Source organism: Pleurodeles waltl, chromosome 7 (assembly GCF_031143425.1).
Source record: "Pleurodeles waltl isolate 20211129_DDA chromosome 7, aPleWal1.hap1.20221129, whole genome shotgun sequence".
Taxonomy (NCBI): Eukaryota; Metazoa; Chordata; class Amphibia; order Caudata; family Salamandridae; genus Pleurodeles; species Pleurodeles waltl.
In genome coordinates, this window is record NC_090446.1 from 1,239,407,473 (window position 1) to 1,239,432,583 (window position 25,111).

The 25,111-nt window shown below is 39.9% G+C and overlaps 1 protein-coding gene across 1 annotated transcript in view; it reads right to left on the bottom strand.

Moving 5' to 3' along the window:
- The window catches only part of DNAH9 (dynein axonemal heavy chain 9), a 975,671-nt gene that overhangs the window by 657,576 nt on the left and 292,984 nt on the right, over nt 1-25,111 (bottom strand). Inside the window, exons 24-27 of the mRNA XM_069200368.1 lie at nt 22,190-22,315; nt 18,936-19,175; nt 15,507-15,667; nt 10,390-10,546 (exon numbers count right to left, since the gene is read on the bottom strand). Of these exons, the coding sequence (XP_069056469.1) occupies nt 10,390-10,546; nt 15,507-15,667; nt 18,936-19,175; nt 22,190-22,315 (684 nt within the window). The remainder of the gene's footprint in view (nt 1-10,389; nt 10,547-15,506; nt 15,668-18,935; nt 19,176-22,189; nt 22,316-25,111) is intronic.

The following is a 25,111-nucleotide window of genomic DNA, read 5'->3' on the forward strand; positions in this document are numbered from 1 at the left end:
CGGATCAAATTTAAAATGTAGTGTTTACTTGTGTTTTTACAGCCTTGTTGTAATGTTTTTCAAAGTCACTCTAAGGACAGAAACGTAACATATTGATGAGCACAGCGGCTACCATGTCTAGGTCTTGTGCTAGGAAAAAATGGTCAACTGAGTCAACCTCTGCCAAAGACCAAGAATGACACCGTGAAGTGCCAAACCAATGATATCATACAAAACAAACGCTTGCGTCAATACTAGGAGTAATGCTGACGTCTCACGGGCGCAGTCCTGGAGTACCCATTAAATGAAACGACAAAGCAGCTATACCAACTCAGCCTAGTTTCAAAAACGTGCCAGGCCTTAAAAGCTGACTGAATGAATGACTGGAAATCAGTTGATATTATAAAACAGTAACAAAAAACAGCTACATTTATTTATTAAACCCAACAAATATAAACAATTGATCTTCTCACTCAAAAAAACATACTTGTTATTACAAATAATTCAGAACCAAAGATAATAAAAATCGGAGACTGATTCTTCACATACTGAAAAGTAAGATGACGAATACTAATAAAACAACGTTTCAGTAACATATAACAATTTATCTACGTACTGTAGCACCTAAATATGCTGCAGGTCCAATCTTTGAGGGAACACCTGCATCAGCAGGTAAGTAGTCTGCTTAAACACACCACTGTTTCAGGCCCTTGTTAAGATATATACAATCAGATACTACCTTTTCACGAGCTTCATTCTCATTCATGTCCCAGAATATGATCAGTGAATGGCCTCTAACAAATTAGGTGAGATTTCCCAAGGGGGTAATGAGCCCCAAAGGAAAATTTCCTCTATGCCATCAAAGGCCATCGAATAATCAATAACGTAGGTGAACAGAAGCTCATTGGTGGTCTGTACTGATTGATGCATTAATATTGAGACTGTCAATGTATTATCAATGGTTCCACATTGAGCACGGAAAGATGTTTAAAAAAAAAAAGCACTGGCAAAGCCAATAGGTCTCCCCTACAAGACCTATTGGCTTAGTCAATGTTTTGCAGCCATGCCCAACAGCAGCATGGAAACTTTGCAGTGTGCATGCAAAGAATCCTTGTTGCAGCCAGGGCTAATGCATTTTTTGTTTATAACATACATTAGCGATGGATGCATCATAGGCCTTTTTTTGTCATTATCATCTTTAGCCTCGCTGCACAGCAACCATGCTGCTATACAGCATGGCTACAAATCATTGTCAAAGTCAGCAATGCCCATGCTCTACAGTAAGAACAAAAGGCAATGGCAGAGCCAATAGTCTCAAAGGAGATACTTTTTGGCTTTAACAGTGCTTGTTCTCGGCACAACACCCTGTAATTCTGAGCAAATCAGTGAATCTCCCCAGGAATGAAAAAAGATTAAAAAAACATGAAGAAAGCAATTGCACCCAATGTCTTAATGAAATACATTTGGAAGCAGAGAACATCTGCTGTCACAATAAAAGCAGATAACATCTCTTGTCACAATAAACATCCAATTGAAAGGAGAAAATGGCTTATTTGAAGTGTGTGTGGCATAGTAAACAAAGCTACAAATGACAAGAGGTACAATAAGGATGACAGGGAGGAAGAAAAAATAAAAGTAGTACCTCAATCACAGCGTAAACAGCAGAAGGACAGCTCTCAAGCTGAAGCAATCAATAATTAGTCCATGCTCCAGCCGAAAGAAGAGGAAGTGAGGCCAGCACATGCTGGCCAATTAGAGTATACATTTAACAAGAGTACCAGAAGGCCTTTAGGCTGGAGGGCTCTGGACAGTCAGTCGACAGAATGAATTTTCCTGGCCTTTGCGGCACCAAAGTTAGAGTCACATATAGGCAATGACAAAAATAGACTGAGAGAGATCACATTAGTAACTTCAGTAATGGCTGCACAAGAGGTGTAAGCTATTTAAAGACATCCAATATGCACGGTCCACCTTGCAGGTTCCTCATTATTAGACACACAGGTGAAACATACGTTGAACAGAGAGAGACCTTTTCTGCTCTGTATAACCACCCACACCGATTCTGCACAGCCTCTCTTAATTTGCTCTGCAGGTCACTTGCTCCCTTTTTTCAAATAAAATAGTTTCTCCAGACAGTATGAAATGTATTGTTGGCCAGTCTAAGCCATATTTTTTTTCAGAAGTGTAAAAAGAGGTAAAAAAATATTTAGGTGTTAGTTATGTATGGTTAAATCTGATTCTCTGATCATAGCAGAAATAGTAGGTGAATTAAACAATGTACATCTTTAAGAAGCTAGGAAAATGAGAGGCCTTGGCACTATTGCTCTATAATTATGGTTAAGGATAACAAGACAAATGATTGCAAAGTTCCATTAAAGGGAGCACTGCAAAGCCAAAGCAGGACGAATGTTTCAATGAAAGGGTAGCCTGGAGAATTAATTCTGTGAAGAATATTAGTATTGCATTTGAGAGTGCATTTTAGTTTAATGTCTGGTAAAGCTTGCTAAACTTATTCCTTCTAGTGTCTACTTAGCTATCTTTCTTGAATATTTTTGAGGTGCACACTAAAACTGTCGACACCAGTATGATGGCTGGTTTGGATTAGTAAGAAAAAAACTGTAAACTTTGCACTTGTATAGCGCACTACTCACCCGTTAGGGTCTCAAGGCACTGTACGCATACCGCTGTGGAACCCCTCCTGGCTTTTCCCTGTGAGGTGCCCACTCCTGGACAGCCCCAGGGTGAAGCCAAGCATCCAAATGCTGTGAGGGCCGTTGTGGAGATTAAGCAAGCTATTGCCCAGAGTTGGACCCATTAATTAGATTAGGCACCGAGGCGAGAATTATCTGGTCCAAGGGAATTGAGCCCAAGACCAGCTGAGGTGGGAATTGAACCCTGGTCCCTGACCAGATCTCTGCATCAGGGTCCACCTCTCTAACCATTTTGCCACACTTCTCCACCAAGAAAATCACTGATGTGGGGATGGTCCTCTAAACCAATACAGTACAGGGCTGGACTGGCCGTATCGGGCATTGGGCATTTCTAAGGGAGGCTAGAGGGATGGAGGCCAGTTTTGTTACTGAAGGCTGGTTTTGCAATGGTGCTGCAATATTGGCCCCCAGTAACAAAAGCAGCAATCCAGCATACTTATCCATTCACTCTCATTTCCAGCCTCCGAAGGATGGCTGGTCTGACAAAATTGCCAGGGCTACTGTGGTTTCCCATTCCAGCCCTAATTCAGTAATTAGAGTTTAATATATTTGTCACTAGGATTTGAATGGCTGTCAATTTGTGTTCAGTTTCAATATCGCAGAAGGTTTGCTTTCATTTATTGAGCTCTAGTGCTGACAAAAAGACTTATGGAAATCTAACACCAGACCCAGGCATTATTTTAGCAGATTAAATTGAGGGGAATGGAGACTGATGAAGACCCAGGTATTAATGAACGTTGATTGTTCCTTCTCAGTGCAAGTAAAACAATTAATAGTGTTTGCAGAAGCGGAATCAACTAAGTCAATCTCAGTGGAAAAGGCTCCCAAGAGAATCAATAACTCTTACCAAACGAACAGGGAACAAAGGTAGACGCCCTTAGCCATAGCGAAGGGATAACTAATGAGTTGTTTTATGTGTTTCTTAAGTTTCATGGACTAGAACGCCCTTTACTACTTTTTTTGACTAGAGCTTTTAGTTTGTTTTCTAACCATCCATCGTTTGCATCCTTTTTTTTGTTTTTTGTTCTTAAGTTTTGTCTTGTTAGGTAAACTTGCTTTCAACCGCTCAGCTTTCAGGAACTCGAGGTGAACGGAAATGAAAGATACTGGACACTGAGGCCAAGTCGCAGGTCTGATATAATAAAGGCCTTTATGCAATTTTTTCTAAAGGTGGTATATAGTCCGGGCGTTCTTGTTGACAATGGCTTATCCTTTGGTGTTCCTCTACATGAGTAAAACAGGTGTTCAACAGATGGTGAGTGAGGGCAAACTTAAGCACTGAGTGCAAACAAATCAAACATATAGCATTCTAACTCTCCCCGGTGCTCCCTCTCGAAAGCATGCCTGCCCCATTACCGACAGACTCCAAGATTCAAAGCGAAAACTCGCAAGGAATGTCAACTAATACAGGAAATAAAAGAAACAATAAAATTAGTCATAATAAATGAAGCTGTATTGATAGTTTTTTAGGTTGTTTTACAAACCTCTAAAGAGAAATGAACGAACATAAATAATTGCAATTTATTTCACTATTCACAACCTGTAAGCTTGTCAGTGTAGAGGACATACCTACAACAGGCAGGTACAGTATGGACGTCAGAGCAGACTGCGAGCTACACACATCAGTCTCAATAAGTGACACTCTGCCTTGTAGCCATCACTGATTGACACTGGAACAAGGGCCGTTTCTGCATTAGGGCTGATTTCTACCCTATAACATGTTTCCCTTCATCTAGTGCTTACTGTGCGCCCAGCTGCCTCAGCTTTCTTATGAGCACAACTGGGCAGGACAGCCAGGCATTTACAGGTCTCGATTGTTATAGGAAAGGTTCTTCAAGAGTGAAGCCATCGCACCGATAAAACCCTGTTTCATGGCGGTTTGCAAATTAAAACCGGCGCCACGAAGTCATTTGCCACGTCACTCGTCCAGACAGAGACGTTTGTTTTTCGGCACTCCATCGTTAATGTTTCACAGATGACACTCGGCTTGCTTTGACTGAGTTGTGCAGAAGCCGAATGTTCAGAGCAATCAGGAACCTCCACTAAATGACCCAGCACCGCGTACTTTATGTTCGTACTAACAAAGATGGTAGTTCGTGCTTTTTAGCGAAACATACCAATGATCCTTTTTCACACAAGTGATGATGCAAGCAGCAATTTGAATGACTAGATTTTTACTGAGTGCAGTATAATGTCATTTTTGTATTACTATATTTTAAATAAACACCTTTCTCTAGCCATTTATTTGAAACAATGTAAAGCTGTACTGGAGTAGAGTAATCTAACAGCACCACCTTCTAGAATGTTTTAGACGATGTTTAGTGTATCAAAATATCATGAAATGAATGCATGTTTGACATCAGCTCTCCAAGAAACTGTTATGACGTGAGGTAAAGTGCAGTGTTTCCATCACAGTTACCGACCAAGATGGGCAAACATAGGCATAAGCAGCACTGAAACCTTTTTTCAGAGTTGAATCTTGTGTTTCACTTGCTCATTGTATTTTAGTAAAATTCACTTGTGTTCTTTCTGACCCACTAGTTTCAGCAGCCACCACTGCTAAGAGATTTGAAGGCAACAAACCTACTTCTGATTTGACCCAAGAACCTTTTTAACTAAGTAACTGTTATGGAGTGCGTTGGTGTTGACTAGCAATGTGTATGAAGGCCAAACCCGAGGAAGAGGGGACTAGCATGAAAGGAATCATAATATGGGGAAAATAATTGCTTGAAAATTCCATTTGCGCTCCGTGCACACCGTAGCCGAGGCACCGCTTTGGCTGGGTGAGGGATACCTTAAGCAAGATCTGAGCTTGCACTGGTGCACAGCTAAATGAACTCTCCAGCATCTCTGATCCTGGTGAAGGCTTATCTTCCTAAGTTGGTAAGGCACCTCTCGGGTCACATTGCTGTTTTTACAGTGCTCTCCTTGTTATAGGTAAATAACTTACAAAATTACTGGGCAGCCAGTGTTACAAAAAAAGAAACAACTTTCATGTCGACTGACAAGTGTACACAACACAGCCCACCCGGGGCTTCTCTCGGCAGCCACCCTCACTTATAACCCCTACCTCACGTCTCCATAGAACATTCAGTCACATTCCATTCTACGACATTACAGCCCAGCTAAGGTAAAAACAAGGGCAGCACACCAGATAAAAATGGAAATATCCACTTTACTCCAAGTTAACAGACAACAAAGACAATCAAACAATATACAATACAATAACATAATATGCTATAAAATCTGCCTGGACATGTGAAAAAGGTTGGGTAGCACACGGGCTGTCCGGATTACACTGCGTTCTTATGCACCAGTGAATCTGGCAGCACGCACTGGATAATGAGACCTGTATGACCTCAAAAGCTGGTACTTTTCTTTAGACAATATTGTAAAACCCACTTGGAAACAAGTACTCTAATAAGGGTTATGTACAATCTTTGAAATTACTTTCAAGCAGGCAGGCATGGACGGAGATGGCTATCCTGATGGAACTCCATTGTCTCCCTATGCTTGCCCCCATCTTAAAACCTAGCTGCTCCATTTACAATGCCACCATAACCAGCATCTCCTCTCCTTGTCTTGCAGACATTCTTACTATCTCTGGAGGTTCTCTGCAGACCCACAGCCAGACACCATCATGCTGCAGTGTAAGAAGTATACGAAAAACTAAGCAGTACGCATGCTTCACCTATGTACCCAGGGTCTAGAACAACATTCTCATATCCATCAGGACCACCACAGTACTACTTCAATTTAGGAAAGCGTTGAAGAACAATATACAACAATGTTCTGAGTCCACAAACCAGCTACCTCTCCCCTGACTGTTTAACGCTGGTTTGTGCTAGGTTTGTGCTTTAGAAAATACAACATTTATGTCGAGAAGTTGAGGAGCAGGTATAACTCGATTTTTTTTTACATGAACATAAATAAAATATACTCACTTCAAATTGGATTTACCAGCTTTTGTTGGGGTACTGGGAGTCAGCAAGAATAAAGTAGAGTACCTTTTAATTTTCAAACATGTCTAAATAATTAATGTAAGACTGAGAATGGTGGAAATAAAAACACTAACCAGTGAAATAAAACAGAGCCCCAACTAGAGGTGTTTTCAGTTATATTCCATTCTGTTAGAAAATGTTAAATAAAAAGACTGTGAGGAAATTAAGCTGGTGTTAGAAACAGGCTGCGTGTACACATTCACAGCATCAAACATTCAGGTTTCTGGAAAAACTGTCCAGTTTGAAATGCTGTCTTCAACCTTCATTTTACATTTTTCAATTTACTTAGATTTTTCTATGTTGCATTGCAAATGATTTACTATATTGTTTGTCTCAAGTGGAACAAACTAAATGTACTGCAATTATCTTACTGTTGTGCCTGCAAGTGATACTTATAAAAAACTGTTAAAAAAAGCTGAGCTGGACAGGGAGTGGGAGGGGAAGCAGCCTGTAAGGATAACAGTGGGAGCACAAAAGGGATGTAAGGGGTGGCAGCACACAAGGGAGAGCTCAATACATTCCCTCCCATGGAGTGCAGAAGGAAAAGAAAATAAGTAGTTGACTGAATGCAAGCAGTGGAAGGATACAACTTAACCAATCAAAAACATATGTAGAAGCTGTGCTAAAGGGGTAAAGAAGGAGGACAGTCAGCAAGTAAGAAGCAGCTAATCTTGAGCAATGGACTAAATGAAAACCCACTTTAAATATTGGTACTAAATGCAATAGGTGACTTGACAACAAACAGTTAAAAGCTTTATGTAGGCAAGACATGAAAACAAACCCTACTAGGAATAGCTACCTGCAAAGAAAAAATGCACATTGTTGACAGGAGCGTAGCTGAGACATCCTATTAAAACACATTATATGAGAAGCAGGACAGTATGGGGGCTAAAGAGCAGTTGAAAGAGAGGAGTGTGGATTGTTAGGGGCACTTAAAACACAACATTTTTAAGACTGATCAACATATTTTACAGCCTTCAAAAAACAGACGAGAGAGTGTGTGTGTTTTTTTGTAAGTGTGAACATTTAAAAATCCCAGGTGAAATCCAACAGAGACTCCACATTACCCGACTGAAAGCATGTGTACCCAACTATTTACTATAGAATACATTTATTTTTAAGAGGTATGCTACACCCCAAGCACTCCCCCTGGAGTTACGCCCCTGTATTGTTGAACATTAAAAATAGAAAGATATACACTATAGAATGAGGAAGTGGCAAAATATTTCAGGGAATTAAATTATGTGGATAAACTATCTCTCTCTGCTGTGTGAAAAGTTTGAGGAGAATTCAGGTGGCGCGCCTATTGCTTGGCTACTGCATGGCTTTATTGTGTCTTGTATGCACGTCTTGTCCTGTAGGGGAACAGTGGTGATGGTAGGTACTGCAGAATTAGTTTACATATCTCCTTAAAAATATTTATATAAAAGACATTCTTTAAATTTGTATTTAAGTGTCATGTACTTGTCTCCATGCAGTTGGGGCTTTTCAATGGGCTTGGGTTTGCTGGCTGGGTTTTTTTTTTTTTTTTTACATCCTTGAAGCGGTATAATGATCCCAATCTGCAATGGTGCATCAGTGAAGAAGGGGGGCATGTAGCCATTTTCAACTGAAGCAATGCTGTCTTCAGAGCAAACACTACCTCGGTAACTCTAAGTTAGAAATTGGGTTGCAGACGATGCAGATTTAAAACAGAGAGGTAGCTTCTAGTCCGTATTCTGAAGCTTTGATCGCTACAGCTCATCCATTAACTTGTAGAGTTACAGAGTTAATGTATGTACTGCAGACAAGATAACTCCATTGAAAACAGGTGGATTGTCACCTTCTGTAACTGTGCACAGGTGCAGAAAGGGTTTATGTCGTGGCCCTTGGTGTGACCTTCATAATTTTAATGCCAAAGTCTTGGTCAAGAGAAGGATAAAGAAACAGCCATCCTCTTGCACATGTGGTTAGGTGATTAGGTTACAGCCAGTATTAGGCACTTAAATAGGGTACTTCTTGGGCATGGAGAATGTGCTAGAAGGTTGGCACATTAATATGGTAGAGATGTATACTGCTATGCAACAGAAGTGAAGGTGATTAGCTGAGCTCTTTTAATTGTAAATTGTGCAATGCAGGTACCCAAGATTTATTTAATGACTTTTTACCTATCATACATCGCTCAAACGAGCAAGTCTGCTTGAAGTTTTTTAAATTTCTTAAAAAAGTATTCCTATTTACGCATTTATCTTTTACTTTCCTATCAAAATGATTTTTATATAGACTCTTTAAGCAGAAAATTGTACTGTTGATCCCAGTTGAGGCCAAAAACAATTTTAATAAGCTGGAAACTTGTTGACTGTATCCTTGCCTTTGACTCTGTGTAGCACTCAGCTGCATTGACTAGGTTTCCACTTTACAAATACCACATACATACACATACATACAAAGTTTGCTTTTAAATGTAATTCTAAACACAAATGATCACACATTTAAAGTTTTGGGATAGTGGCAATTCAGTGTATTTCAAACTGGTCACCATGGTCATTTAATGACTTGTGATCAAAGAAGCTGATTAAAGATGAGCATAAAGCCTGCTGTGTCCTTTGTTTACTGAGATGTGTGATGAGACCTGTGAGGCACTGGTGACTTGGTAACATATAAAATCCATGGGACAGGTTTACTAAGGGCTTGCGTTGTCCTTGCATCATGCAAGGCAATGCAAGGACGTAACTGGGATTTAATAAGCCAAGCAAAGCCACCTTGTGTGGCTCAGCATATTTTAGTGAATTCAAAGGAACGTAAGGCAGCAAGGGACACCTTTATGAACAAAAAAAAACCTCAAAGGCACTCTCCTTATTCTATGTGTGATTTGGATTGCATCACATATAGAAAAAGGAAGTAATGAGAAGAGATACAGATATTTCTTCTTCTTCTGCCTGAGCCTGGGGGGCATTCAATCTTGATGCATTTCCAGGGTTACAACTCTTTTTACATCTGCAAATGTGCCAAAATCCATGGGTGGATGCATGGGAACACACACACTCCACCCATGAAACACCTCCCTTGCAGCAAAATGCTTTGAGTTACCTTGGTTTTTACTAAATCACATATAGCCAAACAAGTGCTTGCATTACCTTGCGTGCCACAAGGGCAATGCAGGCCTTAGTACATCTGACAAACAAAGGTTTGTAAATCTGGGATTGAGCCAAAATGGTGCACCACCTCGACCTCGGCGAAACAAGGAGAAATATCTTTATTTCTCCTTATTACTTCCTCTTTGCATATGTGTTAAATTCAGCATCATGCAAACGAAGAGGAAAATGCCTTTCAAGATTATTTTTTTTGTGCAGGAAGGTGTTCTGTCCTGCACAAAAACAATCCTGCAATCCAAGATGCAAGGTGGCCTGTGTTGGCGCTATGCAGCCATAAGTGCACCAGTAATAGGAGAGAGAGAAATACGTCACATCTTAGTGGATATGACTCATTTCTTCTCTCTCCCGTGCAATGCAGCACAGCAAGTTGCCTTGCTATGTTTCGTTAAGTATTTTAAAACCTGCTTCAAGTTCCTCCACAGAAAGGGTGTGTGAAATTTGTGGACAGCACCAACTGTGCTACTTCATAGATGAAAGACCTGTTGAGGAAAAGCATTGATATAATGTATTCGGATCCCATTATTCCTTGTTCATCCACCAAACAGATGATATTAACATGCTTACCTTGTAGTCCATCTGTTCAGAACAGTTAAAAACGTAGACCATAATCCCAAGGGCACGACCCAAATCCTTGGTGGTCTCCGTTTTTCCAGTGCCTGCGGGCCCAGCTGGAGCACCACTCATGGTCAGATGGAGTGACTGAGTCAATGTGATGTAACACCTTTCAGCAAATAAAATAGAAACGCATAATTAGATGCAGTGGTGAGTGTGATGAACCCCCCCCAACAGAACCTAAATGTATTCATATTTTAGTTGGGTGCATGTGATACAATTCATGCTACCAAGCCAGAATCACAGAACCTGCCCCAGAACGAAGTCGGTGTAGGGCAGTCCTCATTTCTTACAGCTTTGAAATGTCAATAGCAGTTCCTCTGTACAAGCTAAATTTGCAATAGTGACGTCACACAGCAATGATAAAAAGCTGGGAAACACCTGCTTAAGCAAAAGAGTGTAATGTAAAGTATTCAAAAGTAAAGTAACTCTAAAAAAACAAAACAACAAGTCTACCAGACCACAAATGCATCTCTTATACACACAGTTGGGAAGCAGAATTAGAAGAGACTATTTTAGAATTTACTGAAAAAAAAATTTTTTGTATTTTGTGCTATAATAAAGTGTCAACTCCAAGTAAACCAGGCAAACATAATTTAAGGTACTGCAGATAGACCATAATCAACATGTTGTGATGATAAGTTTATTAATATAACTGAAAACTGTGTTGACTTGGGTACGCTCATCGAGTTTACAGCATTGCAGATGAACCTTATCCCCATATACAGTCCTAACTAATGTGTCTAAAATATAGTTGTTGAGAAGCTTTTTTGATTGTTCTCTACTGAAATACAGGACTCTTCCATTGGATGTGTTTGCTACAGTGTGGAATAAAGTAACTTTTACATAAAGATTTATATTGCACAAAACCCAATTCTCAGCAAGCTGCTTGGTGCTCTCAATTTTCAAGGTATTTTCATATGCGTAGAATTAAGAAGGAGTATGCATGGCCAACTGTTCTTTAGAAGCCAAGGGCTGGCTTCCAAAATAAAGGAATATGATTACTAATATACTGAAAGAGTTTTCCATAGAAGTGCCCTTGATGAAAATTGGTATCTCTGGACCACATAGTATCTAAAATGGTAGAAAAATATTAACTTCTAAAATAAGTTTCAATATGTATGCATCAGTCCCTTTGAGTAAAGGTATGGATTGTCTCCAGTATGGCCAAATGCCAGGGCACTGACCAGGGGATTATATGGCATGAGGTAGTCGACGGATAAGATGTCACTTGAGTGGATGGTGGGAGTCTAATAGTTCAACAAAATACAAACGTGCAGAAAATGGATTATGGACTACTTAAGAAAAAAACATGTGATGACATCTGGATTTAGTAAAATATTCTAACCTTAATTGTGAGTATTGGCTAAGAATCCTGGATCTGTGTAACAGGAAAGATGCCTCTCTTAGTTTGACACTTACAGAAACAAACCACTCACTAAAATGCTGGAAAATAGTAGTGTACGTTTGAAAAGTTTTGTTCTATCACGAAAGAAACCCAAATGAGAATTTAGATTGGAAGGCAATAAAATCAAATTAAAATTTACTGTAAACTAATCTTATTTCAGAAGGAGATGCAATGCTCCCAAACATGCAATTCAGCCACATGACCAGCATGACTATGAGCATTGAAGAGAGAGTTCTTCATCTACGTAAATATTAATTTGTGTATCAGTTCAAAAAGAGGTGTCATATCTTTGAAATAGTTTGGAACCTCAGCACAATTGTAAATTTGGTTCTTAATTAATTTTACAACCACATTTACCATTTATGTAACTGGCAAAAGTCCACAAAGAGAATCCTGTACTGTGTGAATTAATTTACTAGTCCAGATTACTTCACCATGACTATGGAGCAGTAAATTCAACTTAGTGTGAGATGCCTGTCATGGTTTGCCTTGGAAGCTTAGGAATGCCCACAAACATGTGCATTTTTTGATATACTCAAAGTTCTCTTGGACCTCTTCTCACAAGAGAAATGGTGAGAAATTTACGCCTGTCCAGGGCTGCTGTAACTCCTTTTCCTGGATGGAAAGAAGGATGAATAACAGGGAGAAGGACTTTCTTCCTAGAAAAAAATGTTTTCCCCAATTATGAAAAGAAATGTTCATTTTCTCAGAATATTCCATTCCTGAGGGCACAACTCCGTACAGGAGTCTTTGGGAGTAGTTTCATGGCATTCCCAAAAGTACACCTGCAAACCTGCACCTGGCACGTTAGTCGGAATGTTTATGAATATCAAAGAAATGTAAGTGAAAGTCAATGAGGGGAGTTAAATCTCCCCACAGAACTTTATGTTTACCTTGATGAATAGGGACCAATGTTTTTTTCTTTAAATTATAATTTGTTTTTAAAGAATAGAAACCCCAACCATGGGAGTTGGAGTATTGCATATTAGAAAGGATGGGGATAGAAGCAAAACACCAAAAACAAAATTCAACAAGGTATAAAACGAATCTTTAAAAAACAATTATATAACAGAATCTGAAAACAAACAAATAGATTTCTAAACATTTACAAAAAATGAACAGTGTTGTTCTAAGATGGTTCTTTGCAGATACTTGGAGGATAATGAGGAAAAGCCCAATATAAATTAGCAGCAGACCTTAAGTAACTCACGTACAACCCTAGCACTCTCCTCAAGTCAGCAGCAGCAAAGAAGACCGAGTTAGGCCTTCATGACCATGTGACGGAAGACCCTTGAATGCAATTATTATTCACTTCTCCACATTTTTAGATGGTATTTGGCTGCAAATTTGGTATCTTTAGGAGTGGTGCTAATTTTTTTTATTTCAAATTGTGATTAATGGTTTCCCATAATGTCTTTTTGCTTTAAGGAAATTACTATTTTATGTATGGCACCTTCCAAAGTTCAATAATGTTTAGAATATATTTTTTGTCTCATAACCCAGATGCTGAGAAACCCACTTGTTAAGGTCTACAGACGCCTCATACTGTTGTGTCTAAGGCATGCAACCTTGTGATATCAGTCATAGTGTGAATACGTGAAATTATTTTAACTCATGGCCCAGAAGGGGCTTAAGGAAAATGGTGTATAAACTCTGCATGAGTTAACAACGTCCTTCCACACTACTGATACAGGAACAAACAGGAGATAACACATTCCTTTTACCAGTACAAAAGATATCCAGTCGCGAGTTAGCAATAGAGAGAAGTTAAGTGACTGAAAGAATCTGCAGGGCAGTGATTGAGAACAGTTTCCATTGCATAATTAACGGCATCCTAGTATGGGTGACAAACTACACAAAATGATCTATCATTTGTCATGTGTGAAAAGACACCAACTCATTTGAGCAACTGAAATACTCTAAACAGAGAAATGCTAGATGGTATTGAAATGCCTGTTCACACTGTGCCTTTGCATTACATTCTTATCCGGAGGAAGATTTCTCCTACCAATTTTATTGAATCACAATAGAGGGAAGAAAGCAACAGTGTATACATCCATTTTCAAATAACTACAACAATGCACTTATCAGGGCTACACCAGGAGTAGAGAAGCTATGGTAATGCTAAGAATTGGGCATTTATCTGACCGTATTGACCTCTCTGCTATCAAAGCTCAGCAAAAAGATTAATTGAGAATTATAACAATAACACTGACTTTAAAACTAGTGGTAAAAATTCAGGATTGTAGATCCTCATGGTTAAAGGCCTGGAGTAGGTAACAGTGCAAGATAGATTACTAGAAGTCTATGTTTGAAAATTACAAGTGTGAAAATCCAGTTCAGGAAGTGTGAACATTCCTGTGGCGATCAGTAAGTGGAACTGAATATGTGGGCACCGCACACTTATCTATATAAATATTAATTCTTATCCCTCATAGTTGGGTCTAACATCTCAGCTCTATTAATAAACTGGGAACAGATTCCCTATATATGGAGATACATAATATATGTTTAATGTGAGAGTGGAAACAATTTCGAAGGAGGATGCATTGTAAAGTAAAATCAGTATTCAAGGTATTCTAAAAGGGTCTTGTCTATATTTAAATTTGTTTTCATCATATATATATATATATATATATATATAAATATATATATATATATATATATATATATATATATATAGTCAGGGTTAAATCAAAATAAAAAGTAAATGTTCAAGTCTCGCTTCTATGGTTAGTACTGTGAGAGTGGAAACAGCTGTAGTTAAAGAGCTAACCCAGAATCAAAATATGGGGTAGCTCTGTAGTCACATAAGAGCGAAGTGGCATGCAACAGCCTCAATTACCGCTCACCCTAAGTGCCTGCTTTCCCGCCGTACATGCTATCCATCCAGTATAGTAGACGCCAGTGACAAAACAGGGGTAACAGTAAACAGAAAGCAATAAGCGGGTACCTGCATCATGACACATCTACATGTGGCGCGCCATGACGCAAATAGTCCACAAGAACTCTGGAACACTGGAACGTTAGGGCAATGTAGTCTGCAGTCAATGGGGACCTTTGTAAATGTGTTGGTCATTCCAGAGGCTGGAGTCAATACTATTAAGCATCATCATCCCCAGGAGAGGCGTGTGAAAGTGATGAAAGGTCACCATCATTTTTAACAAAGTTGTGGTAATATAAATGTGTGTGTGTGCTGAAGCCTACCGATTCTAAATAGCTGTCACTGCCTGTCTGATGAGCCTCAATGCAATAACATGCTAGGAGTAGTGAAAGTGACATCACACAACACTTGACTCTAAATGGCACCCCAGAGTTTACACTTTGTGCCACTCAGTCCATAATGAGACCCCCATTTACTGCTCTGGGGCAAAGGGAAGGGCATGCACGAGTAAACAACGCTCAAAAAAACCCTGCTCACTTTATTTGCCTGTTGCTTGCCTCATGGCAGTCCCTTGGGTACCAAAGTGATTTCAAGGGTGTAGCAGCAGGCACCCCTGGCAAACCCTAATTAACATACATGACTCTCTGTGGCCTTTCCCACCAATGTGATTGCTGAGAAGGCCGAGCAGTGCCCCTTTAAAAAAAAAACTCAAGAGTATAACGAAGGTTGACAAAACTGCAAGATTAAACTGAAAGCACGGGCGTTGGAGCAATGTACCTGTCAGTCAGCGGTGTGATCACCAGTCGCGGGGTGTTACCAAGATACTCATATGAATACATGAACTGAGCATCGCAAATGTTTGCGAAGCAGTGCTTCTTTTCGTCATCCCATCGGTGTCGGAGTTGTGACAGCCAGACAAAAGCTTGAGAATTATCAACCTGGAAACAGATAAGGATAGATGATTGCTATAGCAGAGATGTGAATTATTCTCTATGGCACTTTCTTCTAATAAGATCCAATAGCTCAAAAAAACAAGAATTTGAGAAAATTGTCCGATTTCAAGAATAAAATAACCAAGGACATCTGCATGTAAAAAAAATACTCTAATGCCATGGGACCCAAAACTATTTATGGCCCTTTAAAATCTTTATATAGCATCTGGGGAATACTGTATTAGTAAGACAAAAAGTAGATTTTGTTTCCTAAAAAGTAAAACAGACTGCAATCTGGCAGAGACCGTTTTAATGTGCTTTTTTAGCTCTATAACTGGTCACAATAGCATACCAAACGGCACTGGGATAGAAAGGACTAGCATTTCAAAAAGGCAGGCCTTAAGCCACACTATTAGTCAAAACACTAGAGGCCCAATAAGCAGAAATCTAACAGGACAACCCGAGCAGCCAGAAAAGCACCACAAGGCACTTATTAAAGCAGGGGTGAGGCATACACAAGGATGCCTAAAATAGAAACACTAGCACAGTTTTCAAATTTAAATTAAAAATGATCATGTCATGCTAAACGCGCAGGATAGGTGGCTGTAAAGTAAGCATTATGCAGCAGTAAAATATTATGGATGTTCTTGTTTGTTTCTATCTAAATCATGGGCTTCCTCCAAAAGTATCAAGTTTCTATACATAAAAATCCTACTGCAGATCCTCTGATGTCACAAATTTAGAAAACTAAGCCCCTCCTTAAACTCTTATGCCAATAACTGATATCTGAACACAAACTGATCAACTGTTCCACTGAGAAATTGGTATGATTATTTAAAGTTTGTAGGTAACAGAAACCAACAGCATCAGACTATAGAAAAAACAACCAGCACCCTGTAACCTCATTCAGGCAACTATCCTTCACTAGAAACACTATTGAAGCAAACTATCAGACTGGGTCTCCAGCATCCTCTAATACTTGTGTAGAATCCAAGGCCAGGAATACTATGAACAACTCTTTCAATTTGATACTTTTTCAACTGCAACTGATGACAATCTACAGCAGACCTTTCCTCAAGAAAAGAACCTCTACCCCTGAAACCTGACCAACTAATGAAACATTTCCAACAAGTCATTCTCTGGGAAACTTTTTATTTAGGAGAACAGTCTACTTCAGAACAACAGTCAAGTTTCTGTCCAGTCAGAGGAACACAGTCAACAGATAATGATCTGGGAACATCTGAAACTAAGAGTGGATACAAAGTACTTCATCAGATGCCCTTTTGTAAACATGAAGAGATCAGCAAACAAACACACTTGACTGGCTCTTCTCTTATCTCAAAATTAGATAAAGCCTTGTGACAGTGCTACCATTCATCCCTTTTGCCACAGCTCACATTCCGACATCCTACAAGACACACTCATTTCTCCACTTCTTTTAAACCTTTATCATACTCCGTTATTTGACTTGATGAGAACATTCAATCTTACATACTTCTGCTAGGTAAAAGACAACAAAAAATCATCCTAAAACTGGAACACCCTCTGAATCTTGATACATCTGGACTTGAAGAGTGCTTTCGTGTCATCTATGAATTGATGATGATCAACCACTGTAAGCTCAATTCCTAAAAAACTGAGATCTGGATTTGTGGGAAATGGAACAGCTCTCAGCCCACTACAATTTGGCTCAAATAACTTGAGACTCCACAAAAAACATCTACACAATTAAGAAACGTCCGCAAGATCATGGACTCAAACATAACTCTATCCCTAACCTCAGATATTAATGAAATGAAAAGGTTAACCTTCTATGCGGTGCTGACAATAAGGCACATCTTCTTTCACCTGGGATACCACCAAACACTACATTGCATTCTCACTTGTAATTTTGCCATGTGCCTATGTGCCCCTATGCTTTCACCTACACCTCCATTCCCTCTCAAATGAATACAACACTGGTGTTCTAAGCAATACACTGGTTACCTATGTCAGGTGCTCTGCCTTCAAGGTACTCCGCTCAAGACGACCACTTCTACACATCTTTCCTCCCTACAAACAAATGGCTGAACATTATGCTCAATGAGAGGTGGATCATTTAGAAACTGTCTGCCAGCTAAGATAAGTATCCAGATCAGCCTAAATGTAAGAATGAATGAATTGGGGTTAATCTCAAGATGATGACTCACAATATCTGCCATCAAACAAAATAACATTAATGATCAGAACAATGTACCGCACTCAGCCCAATAGGGCCAAAGTTATCAAAATTCAACAGCTAAGCTCTAAATGCAATTGATTTTTAGTGATGCTGTTTGGACATCCATTGGTGATCAGCTGTATCTGTGAATACCATTGACAACAGCCTACCATAGACAACTATAATTAGTACAGGGCAGAAAACAAAATACCATTGAGATGGTTCTGATAAAGTATCTGTGGCTAGATAGTCTATTACTATAACAGTCTGGAAGCTAGCTTACATGATCAGAAAACCACACAATTACCCATGACCAAAGATGATTATCAGCTACTTTGAGAAGTACATAATAGTGAACAATATGGAGGACTCTACTGTACTTCTTCCCAACTAAGAAGTACACAAATGCATCACAGATAGTTGCCATTTTTGAGTTCTCTAATATACTCAATTGCTGTAGGTCTCTACACCGACTAATATAGGTTATGATAAACACTCTAACGCATCGATAAAACATGTCTGTAATTTGGCATGTCCAAGATTATCTCTCACATCCTCTTCATCCTCTTCCTATCTTTCCCACGTGCACATGTGACATTTACACACAGGAATTATGAAGGCAGAGAAAAATAGAGTCAAGAGCTGATTTCTATAAACACTGTAAATGTAATCTGGAACCTGCAAAGTAAACTGTTGAACAGGTGGATAAATGTATAAACACTTGAACAGTTATTTTTCTGAACTTCTTCCGATACAATGCTAGGCACTCTGCTCTGGGAATAGATAAGAGCACCTCTCTGGTCTCTAATGTAAAACAAAAAGACATCTCCCACATAGGCACACAGAAAACACAGTATCCTGCCAATCAAGCACACAGAGACCACTGTATAGTGTACCACTGATCTCCATAATTTGAGTCACAACCCCAAAATGGGGCAAGAAGTGCTATATAAATTCTACTACAACCAGAGAAAAAAGCTTATTTGATTACAATTGGCTTAATTATGTTCTCAAGAGTTTCATTCAGTTATAATAGCAAATATGATATCAGTGTGTAACAAAGTATTCACAAACCTTTTGAGCTATCATCTTGGCGACAACATCCCTAGCGTGGACATCAATTGTGCAGATGGTCATAATTTTCTGTCGATCCCCTTTAGAGAGTTGTCCAATCAGCATTGTGATGAGTGTATTCAGCTGATTGACTTGCTTCTTGTAATATTCCTTCATGACATTTTCATAGCCTTCTTCCAGTCGCGCAAATGAAATGCCAACTTCTGTGGTCCACCAGATTTGAGTACAAGTTAGTGCCACCTATTGAAATACAAGGATGCAATTAACAATAGGGCATACAGTAGGATTGCATGGGTTGCATTTCCCAAAAAGGAATGCTATGGATCCACTAGATATTTGCTGTCCTGAATTTAGTAACTTTAAGGCCGCATATTTTAGGTCATTCATACAGAACAATTATACTAGACTATGAGAAAGGGAACATATGCAGTAAGAAAAGAAAGCACTTTCCATGTGGACCACATAAGGCCATAGATACATAGCAGAAATGGTAATTTTGTCATGTTGAATTAGAAGAGACTTTTAGTTCAGTTTTCAAAGCAGTCATTTGCACAAGGCAATAAGCCTTGGCTATGAATGTCTCCAAGTCAATTAAAAGAACAGCATTTAAATTTTATGCTATTCAGATATAAGGATTTGAGGTCAAATCCTGGAGGCATGCCCTCTGTGTTGCTGCCCCTCACTAATGACTAGGAATTTTGAGCATCACACTGTTGGGCCTTTATGTGAATGTTTTATGCACTTAAATGAAAAGACATGCGATCACCAAAGCCCAAATTGTAATTTTTAGACCTGGCATCCTTGGCATGGCTCTCCCCTAATTTTTTGCCTTCAACCCTCCTGTGTTGTGTCGTCGGTTTTGCTGGCTTTATGACTCTGTACACTCTACCACTATTAATCGGTGCTAAAGTGCTTGTGCTAGCTCCTTAAGGCATATAGAAATGTCTTACCACCAATTGGCACAGTTAATTTACTTGCAAGTACCTAGTAAAGTGGCACTATATGTACACAGGGCCTGTAAATTAGGTGCTGCCACACAATCTGCAGCACTGAATGTGCCACCGACCTTAAGTAGACCTTGAAACATGTCTCCGGCCTGCCTTTGCAGTCTACATGTGCAGTTTTTAAACTGCCATTTCAACCTGGCCAGGTAAACCTTTTGCCAGGCCCAAACCTTCCTTTTTAATACATATGGGTCACCCTTTGTGTAGCACCTGAACACCCCAGGAGGCAGGGGACACTGCATTTAAGACGTAGGACACATACTTTTAAGTTTTCCTAAATTTGCTTTTCACTATTGCAAGGCTTACCTGTCCCATAGGATAACTTTGGAGTTATCATATTACATTTAATAAGCTGTAACTTCTAATATGGAGCAGGTATACAGGTTGGGTTTGGTGTCTAAAACATTGTAATTAAAAGCCCATTTAATGGTAAAGTCGAATTTGTAACCACAACACTGAAAATGCCACTTTTAGAAAGTTGGTATTTTCTTGCCCTACCCATTTGGCACCTGCAACGTGATCCTGGGTCACATGGCTAGGAGTAGCTGGCAGATGGTCTTTGTATATTGCTCAGTGAGACAAAAGGATGACAGATGTTGGCAGGATGGGCCACTCTGAGTTAACCAGGGAAAGGAGCTGTCACCTACCACATTTGCAAATCACAAAGACTACACCCGAGCTCTCTCACACAGAGTTTGTCACTTGCCTGACTAGCTGGGCCCAAGACAAGGAGGAAGGGGATGCTTGACACCTCTGGGGATAGACACCTCTAGAAGCACTTCAATGTGGGCACCAAATATAAATGTTGGGCCCTTAGATCCAACTTTTGTAGGCCTGTGGACTCTACCAGGAAGAAGAACTGCTGTGCTGCTTACTACTACTGTTCTAATAGACTGGTGACGTGCTTTATTTACCTGCTGTTCTGCAGTGATCTTGTCTGGGTGAGGACTGTACCTGCATCTCTAAACCCAGGACCTCAGAATAACACCAAGGGCTAGTTGACTGGCCTCCTTATCAGAAGCTTCAGGGACATAACAGGCTTCCGAGAACCTTTGACCCAGCACCTGGACTTCGCCATCTGTGAGACCTATCACGCCACGTGGTGCCACCCAAGTCCTGGATCATTGGAAGTGGGCCTGAAGGTGCTCTGCCAGCCCGTCTGAGGGCCTAGCACAACTGACGCTTCTCCTTTACTGTGTGGCACAAATCAAGGCAGAATCGATGCATCGCTTTTGCAGTGTGGACTTTCCCGGGGCAAGGACTTCATATCACAGCCCCATCGTAACTGCTGCTGCGTAATACGTCCTTGATGCAGGCACCTGCATCACAAGTCTCTTGTTAACAGCAGCCTCAATGACAACGCAGGACTCCACATAGCAAGCCCCATACCTTCTTCGAAACCAGCCGGTGCGCGGAGCATCCTCAATGCAGGACTTCACACTACAAGTCCCTTGTTGATGGCTTCCTCAATGATGACACTGGACCTTATATTGCAGCTTTGCAACTCCTCAGAACAGACGCTGCACAACGCATTTCTGACCCAGTCTTTGCATTGCCTTGGCTCCACGATGCATTCTCGATGACTGCAGTTCTACGCAACCACAATTTCAGGCACTCTTTTTCAGAAGGCCTAACTGGGTCCCTGTAGCTCACCCACGCTACATTGCCATCAACCTGAACTTATGACTTTGTCCTAGTCTAGCGTGACCAGAAATCCACAGTTGCTGCTTTGTGCTTTTGGGGATTTTTTTTTCACTTAAATCTTTGAAACTGCATATCTCCAGTTCTACTGATTGGATGTGTGTTGTTTTGGTCTTGATTTATTAAATTTAATTTGGTGAAGGGATTTTCTTGTGTTATTGCATACAGCTGCATAAATACTTTAGACACTGTCTCTAAGTTTAGCCTGACTTCTCTGTGACAAGCTACAAGAAGGTTAAGAACAGGTTAATTTGGGGGTTGCTTGTGCCTCACCCTGACAAGGACTGCAGATCCTGGTTGAGTTTGATTTCACCCTCCCTCAACCAGTAACTCAGTTTCATACAGTAATGATGAGTAAGATTAGTGTAGGCTACTTAGCCATAACACTGTCCAGCCATGGTCCTGACTGTACCCAAATAAGCATTCAAAATTTTAATACAAAGGCAGTGGATTTATGAACAAATGAGGCCTGACGCCCAGGATTCTTTATTGACGATGCTATAATGTATAGCAGTGGGAACCATACTAAGCTGAGGGGCTGCAAGATACCTGTGCGGGATAGTCAAAGAGCCACTGCTCTCTCGGCTTCTCTTCATAGGCTGTAACAGCTTCAGTCATTTCATGTCTGACCGTTGCCCTCATTGCATCCAGTACTCGGTTCAGCCACGTCTCAACCTTGAAGAAATAATTTCAAGTTACAAGGAAATTACGGCAACACATATCAACATTATCAACAGACCTGATAACTAGACGTAATACAAGATTTTAAAAGTCAAGTGTACAATACCTAAATTTTAAACAAAATATTAAAAACGTCTACTAATCTTTTAATTGCTCGGTTGCCCCAAAGTAGGTGTAAAGTATGTCATACTTCACAAGGCCCTTAGCTTACAATCACATTACAAAAATGTAAGAATATCTAACTTTTAAAAGATTAATTTAAGTTTTCTCAAATTGTTTTTTAATCAATAGTTTACTATATGTTTAGCCAATACAGTTAACTCCGCATATATGTGAGCCAGTGTACTCCCCTTGTTATGATGTTGCTAGAGACCAATCTAATTAAGAGATGAATGTGAGCATTTTGGGCCTCATCAGAAATATGGAAATGGTAACTCAGGTACTGAGAGTAAAAGCAATCACATATCCAGCTTCAAATGAACAAGGAACGCACCAGGTCATTAAAAATAGAATCATACAATGCAAACGTACATCTATATAGGTTCACTACTCAAATGAAGCCAATTTCTGTATTTTTAATAGAACATTACAGCACTGATAGCTGCACATAAGACTAAAGAGTGGCTGAGAGCCAGTAAGGGCCGATGTATATATCTTTTGTTCAAGCATTCCAATAGTTGTGATGTGTCTCTCACAGTTTAATATACACTTTCTCATGGGCCTCTTAAGGATTTTTGGGGGCCTTGGGACAAACGTATTTTGGGGGCCCCAGTTTGGAACAGCTTTGCATTTATGAACCCATTTCAGCTCCTTCATGCCCTCTTTGGCCAGGTCATTGACTGCACAGTAACACTCGTCGAAGTTCTAAATGTGCTTACGTTTAATATTTAGCGATAGTGACGTGTGTTTTCAATATTGTAACACCGCAGCAGCTCACATATTACTGCAAATAATCTGTGACACCCTCCTATGTGAGGTATGTTTTGATCTAAAAGAAACGTTCTCTATGGCTGTTGCATGAAAAACTAATTTATCTGTAAAATGTCTGTACTAGACTCTCAAACATCACCTATATTAAAACTAAATGAAAAAAAACGATATTTAAAACACTCTGTTTAAGAAATATTAAAGGTGACTGGGGCAAGACTGCAGAACAGAGCTCGCTCTATCGGGGGCACCATGAAAGATTGGGGCTCTGGGCCAGAGCTCACTTTGCCCATGCCTTAAATCATCTCTGAACTTTCTACCTTCAGTGAGTATGATGTTTAACACTGTTATAGCTGTTGTGTCTCAAAATACAACGGTCGTTAAAGTCTCTTGTTCTGTTTGGGTTTTAACATGAGTAAAAGGCCTTCAACAGTATAGCCCCAGGACCGGGCTACGATGTTAAGCTTTATTGCCTGCACACAGGGCAATAATGACTGTTTATCAACTGCTCGAGCAGCATGAGAGCCATACTGATGAGAAGGTAATGAAAAGCCCGTACCGACCTGCAGGCCAGGGTAATAAGGCTATTAGCATTACCCAGCTCCCAACAGCTCCTCTGCACTGCTGAAGCAGCATCTCTCTGATCAGAAGCCGTTCTCATTGCCACTCTGTGCTGGCCCATCCTCTCCCTTCTGAAATCTAATCCAAAATGCCACAGAACCATAAAAAATAAACAAATATGTAATTTTCTTTATTTGTTTAAACCCTTTGCATTGCTGTTAGGGTTTGCATTTCCGTTTGACCTAGAAGGGGGGTCAGGGCAGGTATGCAGATATTCCCGTGTCTATGGGGTGCGATTGGTATGCATGCCTTTATAAAGAAAGAGAGCCATCCTACTCATGGATAGAAGCTAGCTCTTTAAGGAGTGTAAGGAAAAAGCTCCTGTTTCATGGTTACCCCCATTTTTGCTGAATTTTATTGCTGGTGCTTAGAATCTTCACTCTTGGCACTTTTAACCGCCTTGAGACCCTAACGGGTGAGTAGTGCGCTATACAAGTACGAAGTTTACAGTTTTACAGTTTTCAACCAGTGCCCAGTATATGTACTCTGACCCTGAAACATGTAGAAAATGGCTAATCCCTGACTGGCTTATTTAAACTTTCCCGTAAATCCACAGTATATGGTGCAGAAAGTTCACATATGGCATTGTAGTTAAAACATCATCTGTGGACTGCAGCAACTATTGTTACAATGGAATTATGGTAATCATAGTAGCATCATAATAGCATATTGTGACTTGTACTATGTAGTTCGCAGATGAACTTTCAGTAACAAGTTCTGGACCGCTGCGGGTCCTAGAGGCCTTGGAAGTGTCAGTCTGTGATTTTTGGGGCATCAAAAGAAGTTTGGAAATGGTTTCAAAGATTCTGCTCCAGAGCTTTAAGGGAACTGACCACAAAAAGTATCCAACTGGCAGCCCACAGAAGCAGATTGAATGTCAGATTTGTCCATCGCAGAGAAGAGTTTTTTTCTCAGAAAAACAACACATTTCCTTTTCAGACTTAGGAACTTTTTTAAGCTTCTCTACTTTCGGCTCCGGGTGGGGCAAATATGCTTGATATATTTGACACTTGCTGAAATGCTGTTGATCTCAAATCACTCCAAAGTCCCGGGTCTACAATGACTATCGTCTATCATTGGTGTTTTGGCACTAAAGTCATTTACATTTTTACAAATTCATATCAATGGTTCCCCTTTTTGGAGTTTTGTAATTTTGGTGTCATTTTGTTTAATACATTTTTTTATTTATGACTATAAATTGGGGTGGAATTTGTATTGTTTGTATTTTCGACTTTTTAACTG